Source organism: Chiloscyllium punctatum, chromosome 4 (assembly GCF_047496795.1).
Source record: "Chiloscyllium punctatum isolate Juve2018m chromosome 4, sChiPun1.3, whole genome shotgun sequence".
Taxonomy (NCBI): Eukaryota; Metazoa; Chordata; class Chondrichthyes; order Orectolobiformes; family Hemiscylliidae; genus Chiloscyllium; species Chiloscyllium punctatum.
The window spans coordinates 87,246,837-87,259,252 of NC_092742.1; the positions used below are offsets into that span (position 1 = coordinate 87,246,837).

The window sequence follows — 12,416 nt, forward strand, 5'->3', positions numbered from 1 at the left end:
TAGTGCCAGGCAATGACTGCCTCCAACACTACAGGATCTATACATCTATGCTTAACATTAAATGGTGTTTCTATCACTGAATAGCCCATTATCAACATCCTGGAGGTTGGGGGTGTGAGGTGGAGAAGTCAAGGTATACCATTGACCAAAAACAGAATTGGACCAACCATACAAATACAAAATGTCTACAGGATGGGAGTGCAGCTCCAACACTCAACAAGCTGATACCAACCAGGACAAGGCAACTGTTTGAATTGCACATGTGCCATCTTCAACATTCACCCTCTCCAACACGGATGCACAGTGTGCACCATCTACAAAATGCACTGCAGTCTTTAACAGCAACTTACAAGCTCGAGGCTTCCACCACCTAGAAGGACAAAGACAGCAGATGGGGCGGCACATTGGCTCAGTGGTTAGCACTACTGTCTCAGTACCAGGGATCCGGGTTCGATTCCACCCTCGGGCGACTGTGTGGAGTTGGCGCATTCTCCCAGCGTCTGCGTGGGTTTCCTCCGAGTCCTCCAGTTTCCTTCCACAGTCTAGGATGTGTGGTTTAGGTGAATTGGCCATGGTGAAGTGTTTAGGAATGTGTAGATTAAGTGCTTCAGTCAGGGGAAATGGAGGGTAGTAGGGGAGGGGGTCATTCTTCAGAAGGTCGGTGTGGTCATGTTGGGCCAAATGGCCTGTTTCCACACTGTAGGGATTCTATGATTGAGGTGCATGGTAACACCACACGCTATCCTGACTTGGAACCCTACTGTTCACATTCACTGTCACTGAGCCTAAATCCTGCAATCCCCGACCCATCAGCACTGTGGGTGAACCTATCTTGCGTGAACTGTATTCAATGCCATTTTGAAAAGGTAACAGAAGATACGATCATATTTCAAGGAGGCAGCTCACTATCACCTTCTCCAGGGTAATTAGGATGTGCAACAAACACTGGACTAGACAGTGACACCCACAGACTGTGAAAGAATAATATCTTTTTTTTCTAAACAAAGGCCAATCCCCCTTGTGGGAACACCAATAGGCTTGAATAGAGTTAAAGAAAGCATGGGTTAAGTCAGGATAAGGTGAAGTGTAATCCGTCCTTTATTTCATGTCTTAACCAAAGGTTGTTTATGAGGCAAATTAAGTGCATCTGCTCCTAAGTGCAGTTCATCGCATTGTGAAATAAAGTAGCTCATTGATTTCTCTCTGGCCTCATCTCATTAATGACTCTCTCTGTCTCCGATCAGAAATTAAAGAGACGTACATGTCAAGGACCTAAAACCTGGGTGGCACCAGAAAGATGCACCATTGTTGTTATCCCCCGACCTGACCTATAACCCTTCGGTGTCACTATAGCCCAGAGTCATACAGCACAGAAACAGACCCTTCAGTTTAACTCATCTATGCCAATCAACTAAACTGGTCCCACTTGCCTGGGTTTGGCCCATTTCCCTCTGAACCTTGCCTCTACACTTACCTGTCCAAATATCTTGTAAATCTAAGTGTCCCTGCATCTACAATTTCCTCAGATACACAGCTGTTTGATTTCACTTTCAATAAAAAGTAATAGATCACCTTGCATTTCCCTCACCCCCAACCCCCTGCAACAGATGATACCACTAGACCCATGAAGGAATCCCTGGCAAATCTAAATGTGGAACTGGACCTGGTGCCAAGACGCTGCGCTGAAGTTTCACCATGATAGTAGCCTCCTATTTGGAGAAGGTAGAGAGAGGTGGGAGGAAGTGATTGTTCAGAATTTCAAAAGGATGTTCCTTTTATTGGCACGGAGCCAACTTTCCTGACCATTGGAGGACAGTGGGCAGGGCCTTGGAGCTAAAAAAGAACAGACTGAGCCTTCCCAGCATCACTTGCAGTACAAAGTAAATAACTGAGGGGGGGCCATTTCACCCAGAGAGGTGCCATTACCTCTTGAACAACAAAAACAAAATCACAGAAAAAGCAGCCAGCCCACTACCATAGGGAGCAGGATCACTGAATGGTCTTTGGCTGCAATTTCCACCCAGCAATCAAGAAAGCCTCCTATTGCAAGGGGAAATTGGGAGATGACTGAAAACTGAAAATGCCCGTGGACCTCAAATCTGTTGGGTTCCACAACGCGACCCCTCCCCCCACACAAAATTTCCAATGCCAAGAATGGCATCTCGAAACTGACGGGCAGAAAAGCCCCATTACTTTTCCTCACGTCCACCCGCTCTCCTGAAAAGGCAGTCCTATATCTATTAATGGGGTGATAGAGTGGTTTCATTAATGCAGTGCATTGTGGTTCCTACAGCCACCATTGCGCAGCGAAAGCCTAACCAACAAAGTTGAGAATTTTATGGGACCACCAAGAGGACGTACGTTTTAATAAAATCATAGCCAGGAGATTCAATCAAGGGACCTCTATAACGTCTCTCAAGGTCTCTCTTTAACGGGATCTTACAAACATAGAAAATAGGAGTGCCTTCAGAAAAACTGGGAAAAATGCACTCTCTCTTTAATCAGCTCCAGGGATCTGAGGTTTCTAGACTCCCCCTTTTTTTGGGCTAGAAACACAGAAAACAGCAGCAGGAGTAGACCATTTGGCCCTGAGAACTTGTTCTTTCATTCAAGATGCTCATCAGCCAACTCAGTTACCCTGTTCCTGCTTTCACCCCATACGCTAACATCTCCTTAGCCCTAGGATCTATGTCTAACACCATCTTGAAAACATTCAACGTTTTGGCCTCACTCACTTTCCATGGCAGAAAATTCCTCACCACTCTCTCTGGGTGAAAAAAATTCTCCCAGTCTCAGTCCTAAATGGCCTATCCCATAATCCTAGACTGTAACTGGGGGCAGTTTCGGACTCCCTAGTCATCAGGAACATCCTTCCTGTGTTTTGTTCTGTCTGGTCCTGTCAGAATTTTAATCAGTTTCAGTGAGGTTCTCACTCATTCTTCCAAATCTTGGTGAAGACCTATTCTTAGCAAAATGGAGATGATTTGAAATCAGAATAATAGCAATGAGAACAGAAAGTGGTTACCTGGAGTTTTGAACGCTGGTCTTCATCTGAGATTTCTAACAGTTCATCGATGTCGATCTCCAGATCCGGGATTTCTTCCTCCTTCAGAAATAATATATTTATGGAAAACATTACTGCAGATCTGGGAACACACAACTGGACTCAATTGAAGCAGTGACTTCCAGTATTGGATTCCATACAGTAAGGCTTTCTAAAGAGGGGTGGGAGCTGAAATTTGCGAGCTCTGAGGCAGCTTTGAAGCTCTGACCAAGTCCTAACAGATTAACAGTAGCCTTCCCACTCCAACACTCAGGGGACATGATCATTTGAGCCTCAGAATCTGGGAAGATGTTTTTGGAAGTACCATCATAAAGGATTGTTACATTCCACATCCGTATCCAAGGGATTGGGATTGTACTCTGTTGGATCAAAGGTAGCCATACAACTCTGGGGTCTGCAACGCATTAAGCATTGCGCAGCCATCACTCAGCGTGGACTGTTCCACTCCACCAACTGGATTGGTTTCAGTGCTGGTTAGAAATACAATTGGTCCACTACCCACCCTCACCCCTGGCTTAACACCAGGTTAGCTCTGTGCACCATGTATTAAACAGAAACTCACTAAGGCACCCATGTACCCACAAGGGAAAGCTTTCTCTGCTGGGAGAGCTCAAATCTTTGCTTGCAAAAGCAGTCTCTGTGCTATATTCTGTAGCAATCTTCACTTTCCCTACCGTATACAGGTACCTATGCACAAACACCCATTTCCATCAAATTCTTTAGCCTCAGCTCAGGCTCCGACCCAGTTTCCAGGTCATAAACAATACATGATGTGGAGGTGCCAGTATTGGACAAACTTAAAAACCACACAACACCAGGCTTCAGTCCAGCAGGTTTATTTGAAAGTACAAGCTTTCAGAGCGCTGCCTCTTCATCAAGTAGCTAGAGGGGCAGGACCATTAAAGTCCATGGGATGAATTTGCATTTGCAGATACATTCTATTTTGTTCAAAAACCACATGACCTATAGGCAGTCCATGTGATATTTTATGAATTACTACTGTGGAAATAGAACTGGTCTGACTCAAGGTTGGGAGACTCTAACCTCAGCTTTAATGCATTGTCAGATATAAAGCCTTAAGTTATCTCGGGACTCTGACTTGAAAGAGTTCTGGGATTTAGAGGAATCTCGACTATCCGAACAAGATGGGTGGACAGTATTTCGTTGGGGTATATGATTATTTGGATAATCAACTTAACCTTAAACAAGGGAAGCTATACCACTCTAACGCTGTGCTCTACAAGAGAGTTTCTTTAAAATCTATAATTTTGATGAGTCACCTATTTAAACAAACTAATCTTTGCATTCTGCAAATTGCAGGTTAAACTGAGAAGGACTGAACCCTACCATCATGTAAATAAATGAAATCCCAGCATTAAGCAGGCTCCCAAACAGCTTCTATAATCACACGAGCATTTGTCAGTTTCTGCTGAACTCACTGTTACGATAGAAAGACCGAAGCACCACCTCGCGCACATGTTTACTTTCTCCGCCATCTTTTTCATGAACAGCCTGGTAACGTGGCGGGAGTAAAGCACTTACATTCGCAAAGGGCTGTGTAATGAACCCTTACGTTAAAAAAAAATCCAGTCACTGTTGCTTGAGTTTCTTTGTTTTTGCCAGCGTTTTCACATATTCTTCAAGTACAGGTAATCCGAATACACCTACCTCTTTGATGTAACATACTTGTGGGACCTTGAGATCTTCTTCGGATAATCCGAAATTCAGATAATTGATATTCGGATAATCAAGGCTCCTCTGTACATATCAGTCAATCAAAACCTGCATCCCCATTCTAAGCGGTTAAAGACGTAACAGCAATCTAGGTTTGTTCAATGCATCGCATCAGTTGTATGACACCGTGATTTTTTTTTAAACTGTAAATTCTGTGCCCTATGATCCTTCCCCACTAGCCACCTGACAAAGGAGCAGCGCTCTGAAAGCTTGTACTTCCAAATAAACCTGTTGGATTAAAACCTGGGTGTTTTAAATATAAAAAACACAGACAGACAACCAACAACTCACAATAGTAAAGAGTTTCTTTCTGTATTCCCTTGATTCCAATACCTAGTCTCTGTAAACATGTGTCAAACTACCCAGTCGGTCACCCAGACAGTAAATGGAAGCTAGGATGTGCTTCCTGAGCACTCAGCTAAAAAAACCTGAGATCATCTCTTAACTCGGCCTTTACTTATAGCCTGCTCCTGAATTATTTGCTTAAACCACTTCTCCTTGCCAGATTATAATGTTTTGAAGTAGTGCTTGGAGTTTGGACACGGAAGTGTCTGCCTGGATCTTATGCTAAAGTGCAAATTAAATCCATGAGATTGTGACCATGTTGCCACATTAAAGACGGTATTTTATCCACGTTTATTATTTTTGAAGAGAAGAAGTTGTAAGACTGAGATATGCTGAGCTGTTGCCAAGAAAGTAAATAATTTGTGATGCCTTGGAGCTCTTTTTAAAGTTGGAACAGTGGAAGCAGCCTGGGTGTAGCCAGCTCTCTCAGACCAGGCTTTCCCATTTCTTTTTCAGTTTTTAGCTTTAATTTTAAACAAAAGCTCTTGGGCTCTCAGAAGAGTTGGAAGCTTCAACTACTTCCTGCCTGCTACAGTCTCCGAATTTTCTCTTGATTTTTTTTCCTCCTGGATTGGACAACGTCATGTGTCTGAATTTGCCTTTTTGCTAAGGAGTGTGTTTATGGGACATTATTATATTGGAACAGTTAACTCATGATAGCTACTGTATCTATTATTTAGTTAAGTTTTCCAATAGAGTTAAGTTATTCTAAGTTCCACTTTCCTTTGCTTGTATTTTAACTATAGTGTTTAAATAAATTGTTTTGTCTAATGTTGAGTAGTTTGACCAGTCACATTGCATCATGTACTTCACATCTACCTTTAAACTGAGAAAACATTTGGGTTTATGCTACCTTTTTAAAATATTTTGAGGTGGTCTGGTCTAGTCCATTACAGTATTTCAGCAGGGGTAAGAGTTATATCCACTGAGCTATAGTTAGATCCTGGAAAATGTGGTCTATTGTCTGTGTCTCTGAAGGCAGACATGGATGAAAAAGTTTGTCATAGCTTCCAATATTCTAGTTCAGCCTTAGGCCAACTGAGGTAAAGAGTATGAGGTAAAAAGAGAGAGTATTTGAGAACAAATATCTCAAACCTGAGACAAAGATCACAGTTCACCAAGCAGGAGATATTATAAAGACTCAGACAATCTACTGGAGGCCTCACGAAACACTGGAGAAGTTCCATCTTTGTAGGATCCCCAAGCCCTGTGGCAAGAAAATACCTTCTCTCAAGTCAACATCAAGATGCTAAATCAGATACACTGAGTGGGGTCTATCATTGGAATACCCGACAACAGACTCCCAAAACAAGTACTTTACTTGGAACTCAGTCATGTCAGTCATTCCAGAAAACAGCAGAAAATCTATGCACAAGAGGTTCTTAAAGCACCCCTGAAGAGTTTAAGTATACACATTGATTCAGAGATCAACTGGAATGGAAAGCATTGCTTATAAAGGAACTGAACACATTGAGACACTTGGTTGAGAATCAGAAGTGAAGTCGAGCCATTAGAGGGATTGCACAAACCTCCAAACCATATGTCTACCCAACCCTTCAAGAACGGCCTGCAGAGTCTGAAGATCACGGAGTGGACTTCTCAGCCATTTTGGAAGCTATCGAACTGCATGGGAAGCAAGTCATCCTCAATCCTGAGGGACTGTCTCAGAAGACAGAAGTCAGCTAACACTGCCGATAGAGATTCAGCAACAAGAATTTGTTTGCCAAGCTTTCAGAATGGGCCTGAAGTCAGCTGTAACTGAAGCTTCATCTCCAAGACACTGCTGTGAGCAATCCTGGAGAGAGCGATACATAAAACATGATCTCCTTTTCTGAACACTTCCTAACATACACAGGTACATATGCATCAATTTCCATCAATTCTTTAGCCTCAGTTCAGGTACCGGGTTAACATCCAGGCCATAAACAATACAGACTGACAACCAATCGTGCATTGTTATTGAGAGAAATAGTAACAATCAAACTATTTGACCAAGTGTCAATCAGGAAGATGCAGTAATCAGAAATCTGTCAATTTCTAATTGGCCACCAGAAGCCGGGGAAACAATAGGGACAGACATGTCAATGGCATGGCTTAGAAAAAATGGGAAAGCAAGTGATGGAACCTACAGGACTACCCTCAACCAGATGGAACTTACAGGACTAACCCCAACCAGAACTGACTTTCCTACACACGCGCGCACACAAAAAACAACAATAAAATAGGTCACCTTCCGGCTATATTGCTTGAGTAGACCACAACCTGCTTTCAACTTAATCATTAACATGGCTCCAGTCATATAATCAATGAACCAGTCCATCTGCAATAATTAATGCGGTCAAAGGAGTGGAAGCAAGAAATACCAAACAAGCAAGAACTGAACTTCACAGAGATAATTATCGGAAGATTATAGACATCCTTATATATTAAAAGGCTCGTTAGACAAACAGTAATGAAAATCCCTAGTGTAGCCCTCACAGCAGTGAGGAAGTAAACAGTCATTACTCTCAAGACACATGGGAAAAATATTGTACTCAGTGTGCTGAGTACCAGTAAAATCCACCCCTTTAGTAAGGTCATATTTTATAATTTACAAAAGAAATAAACATTCACAGCCTAAAATATAACAGATACAGGTTTGAGAATGGTCAGTTATTTGCAGTGTACAGAGATTAGATTAGACTCCCTACGGTGTGGGAACTGGCCCTTCAGCCCAACAAGTCCACACCACCCCTCCGAAGAGTAACCCACCTAGACCCATTTCCATTTGACTAATGCACCTAACACTATGGGCAATTTAGCATGGCCTGTTCATCTGACGTGCACGTCTTTGGACTGTGGGAGGAAACTGGATCACCCGGAGGAAATCCACGCAGACACTGAGAGAATGTGCAAACTCCACACAGACAGACATACAAGGCTGGAATCGAACCTGGGACCCTGTGAGGCAGTGGTGTTAACCACTGAGCCACCATGCTGCCCCAAATCAAAATGACAGAACGAGCAGTCCCCCATGTAAAACTAGACAGTCTGATGCCGTCACCGTGGTGAATCCATTCATGGTTACCACTCCCAAGGTTGATCCTAGGGAGAGTGTGTTTGTAACCCAAGGTTAACTGTAGTGAATCTTCCTTTAATTCAGAACAAAGAGATAAACGGAGTCATAGGCTGCTCAATAAAACTGATAAATGACACATACTAGTCTGCCTCAGTTTTTTTAACTTCAAAACTAAGCTCCAAAACGACCAATAAGTTCTTATTTAAGACTCACTGGCACTTTACAGACTTCCACCTATCTGTAGATTTCCAATGAGGTGGTTGAAATAACTCCACCGAGTCCAGTATCCCATCACAAAGTCATCCTTTATTCACATGTGGAGAATCTTTGACACTGAACCAGCTCCCTCAGATGAACAGGATGCCTAACACTCCTGGGTTTTTTTCTCTCCCCCTCCCCACCCCCCACCCCAGTACCCATGTGTGTGTGTGTGCAGGTGTAGGATGCAGTGAAGAACAAGTGCATAAATCTTTATTTATATTCCACCACCAGGAAGAAAGGAAACACCAGAGTGGCCAGTGACAAGCAGTGCCCTTCTCAAAGGGCAATGCTGTGTGATCATAAAAGTGAAGGAGAGGACAGGGTGACACTCCTGTTCTAACCTGTCAGCCAGGGCTCCTAATTGCACTGGATTAACTGCCTCAATCAGGGAACTCATTCTATAATGGTCCACTTGGCTGACCTCATTACAATCACTACATCTCTCTCCATCTGAGCCAAAGGACAGAGGCTGGCTTTGTAGCTCCGCCTGGGGTATTTTAACACTGGGTCAGGTCCCACTAACTCTGCCTCTGTTATAGGTAGCATGGAACACACACTAGCTCTTGTGCCCAAAGCATCTCAATAGAAGTTCATTCTCTTCTTCAGGCAGCAAAGGTGCCATTGCTGTCCACCATGTCCATCTCAGAGTCCAAAGTACCTTCGATGTTTGACAGACAGAGGGAGAACCTATGTTTCTGGAGCAGTCAGAAAGGGGTTTGAGGGGCTGGACACACTCTACTCCCACAACATTTGCGAGTTTGCGGCTTTCATATGGTCACGTTCAGGACCATCGGACCTACCTGAACTTTATACATCACGAGGCCTGACCGCACATCAACCATGCCTCTTACCCATACAGGTCTATTCCAGTGGTTCCTACACCAAACCTAGTTTGCTTCAGGGAACAAATCTCTTTTGCTTAGTGGAGTCTTGGCGCTTTTAGTGTCTTAGCGTACAGCATTGGCACTCCTGATGCTGTTTCACACCCCCACCTCCTAAAGTCAGGGTAGATTAGAGTCATCTCCCGATTACAAACTCTGCTGGAGCTCTCTCTCTGTAGTTGCATGAGGGGTGGTCTGTAACTAAATAGGAACCAGGAAAGTTTGTGAAGCTGTAGGCTATTTCTTTAAGCCTGCCTTCAAAGTTTGATCTGCTCTTTCTACCAGATCATTGGACGATGGATGGTTATGGAGCTGTCCTTGTATATTGAATACCATTTGACTCCAGGAAATACTCAAAATTCCCAGCTGGTAAATGATACATATTTAAACGTGCATCTTTTGCAATGCACAGTTTTTCGATCATTCCTGTGTTTGACAAATTAATTCTATGCATGTCCAGCCACTGTGAGTGGGCTTCCACAATGACTAACATGGAGTCCGTGAAAGGACCTGCACAGTTGACATGTAATAGAGTCTAGGTTTTACCTGGCCATTCCCAGGTGAGCTGCTGACAGTAATGTTTGTTCTTAATGACATTCTGGACACTGCACCACCGATATGGCTATGTCCCGAGCCACCAGACATAACATCTTGCCAACAATCCCTTGGATGACCCTGGTAGAGTTCAGCCAATATCTGGTGGCGACCTTTGCTCTGGACAACCACTCTTGCTCCCCATGATAACATGCCGTCCTCGACTGTGATCTGGCCTCTCTGGGTCCCAAAAGCTTTCACTTCTGGTTACGACTGCCCTTTGGTTTCCCCTATCACCAGGTCTGGATCTTTTTGAGTCCGAAGTATGATATTGTCAGATGTGACAGGAAGTGACAATCACTGATAAGTGAACTAACTTCTCATAAGCAACTGGAACCAAAGTTGTATATCCTTATTCTGTAAAGATTCTCCAGTATTGGTTCCTGTCATTCCTGATGAAGGGCTTATGCCAGAAACATTGATTCTCCTGCTCCTCGGATGCTGCCTGACTGGCTGTGCTTTTCCAGTGTCACACGTTTTGACTCTGACCTCCAGCATCTGCAGCCCTCATTTTCTCTGAGGTTCTCAATCTAGTCACGGTCTTGCACAAACTAACAAGCTGGAGTGCAGAGCGAATTTTGGTAAAGACTGGCTCTGCAAAACTTGAAAACAGACATGCCAGTATCAACCTCCATTAGAACTGGATGACCACTTAATCAGGTGTTTATTTTGATTGGCTCGGATTTGCATGTTGTTAAGCAATGTTACTGTTCCCAAAAAGATGACGGTGGGTTTTCCAGGGTGTGCACGATCCTGGATATTGGCCTATGTGTTCTCTTACTCCATTTAAGTCTAGTGGGACTCTTTTGCTGTCTTGAGTCCATGCAGCAGCAGCACCTACAATGGCTTGCCGGCCCAGATCCTGAAGAAAATGTTCAGCTGAGGCATGGCTTTGTTTTGAGGTTTGGCGGTGGGCAGACCTGCAGTCCCTCAGTTCAGGACATGTCCTGTCAATTGCCTTCATTCACATGTCGTGCCCCAAGCTAATGGGCTGGCAAGGGTACCCACTTCCACTGGAATACCCAGGAACTCTCAAGCTCCACTTACTGCATTTTCCAGTAATAAAGCCAGTGGTTGTGCCTGTTTGAAATCTTGTTGGGCTTCAGCTAGTAGGTGCTTTTGCATGGTTACATCATTAATCCCAAACACCAAATGCTCTCTCAGCATCCCACTTTTATCACTACTAAAATAACTCCATAGAGGTCGCTATCCTGCCATGAAGTCACCCTTTATTTATCCGTGGAGAGTTCTTGACACTGATCCAGCTCCCACAGATCCAGCCTTCAGAGAAACCAGGATGCCTAACATTTCTTTTTGTTGTCACAGACTGTGGAACTGGCTTTTTTAAGACAGAAGATTGATGTTGGTGACGGAGGGTGAAATAAATTCCCAGAGGCTGGTAATCCTGTCATCGAGTCACCCTTTATTTACACCAGGAGAGTCCTTGACACTGATCCAGCTCCCCTGACACAGTGAACAGAACCCCTGACACTCCTGTTCTTTTTTTTGACTGGGATGTTGCTAAGCATTTTAATTGTTTCAAGCCAAATGTAGGTAGATTTTCCAGTATGTGCACTCTCCTGGATACTGACCTATGAATTATTTTAGATACTCCCGTTCTTATCTATTAGTCAGGGCTCCCGAATTGGGCTGTTAATCTGGTCTAATCAGGCAACACATTCTTTGAGGTCCATTTGGCTGACCTCATTACATTCACTGTAGGGGTGAGATGTTTTAAAGACAGAATAAACAGATATCCAGGAATGAGTTACAGATTGGTATCTAATTGAGGGGTTCAGTTGGTTTATGTATAGAAAAATGATTATCCGGGATTGAGTTACACACTGGGAATTAATGGAGGGGTTCAGATACTTTACGTATAGAATAATGGATACCGAGAAATTAGTTACAGATTGGAATCAATTAGAGGTGTTTATAGATATGGAAATGCGACAATTTATTTTGCAAAGCTTCTGTTTCAGGGTTATACACTGAAGGTGAAATATTACTTAGCATACGGGAGAGAACTCCTGTATTCACCTTCAGATTAGTTCCACATCTAATCAAGTTTCAGACAGAGCGTTGATTTAGTATCTCGCCTGAAAGATGACACCCTTGACTAGGCCGCACTGGTGACATCGGTTTAGATTATGGCCTTAACACTCTGCGCAGTGCCTTGGGTGTACAGTGTTCTCACGCGGTGGCGGGGGTGCTGCAGGCTGATACTCTATAGCAAAATATTGAAAAATAGCATTTGACAGTTTTGATTAGCACCCAGTGTTTATACCCAATAATGCTGTTCAAGTTCAAAGGGTTAAATTGTTGAACAAAAGCTTCCTTCTGCAGTTTTCTGATGCTGGTGTTTCCTTCACATTGTTAATGAAAGGACTCTGTGTAAATGGGTATTGAATAGAGGTATTTTTTCTTTGAACGAACACAGTGACCTTCAGTTCTCCCTGTCAGTTTGCAAAGCGTGATG

The 12,416-nt window shown here is 43.4% G+C and overlaps 1 protein-coding gene across 1 annotated transcript in view; it reads right to left on the bottom strand.

Annotated features, from left to right (window-relative positions):
- ppp1r14d (protein phosphatase 1 regulatory inhibitor subunit 14D) overlaps positions 1-12,416 on the bottom strand; it is a 55,551-nt gene that overhangs the window by 6,322 nt on the left and 36,813 nt on the right. The window contains exon 2 of the mRNA XM_072569239.1: positions 3,026-3,106. Within this exon, the coding sequence (XP_072425340.1) occupies positions 3,026-3,106 (81 nt within the window). The remainder of the gene's footprint in view (positions 1-3,025; positions 3,107-12,416) is intronic.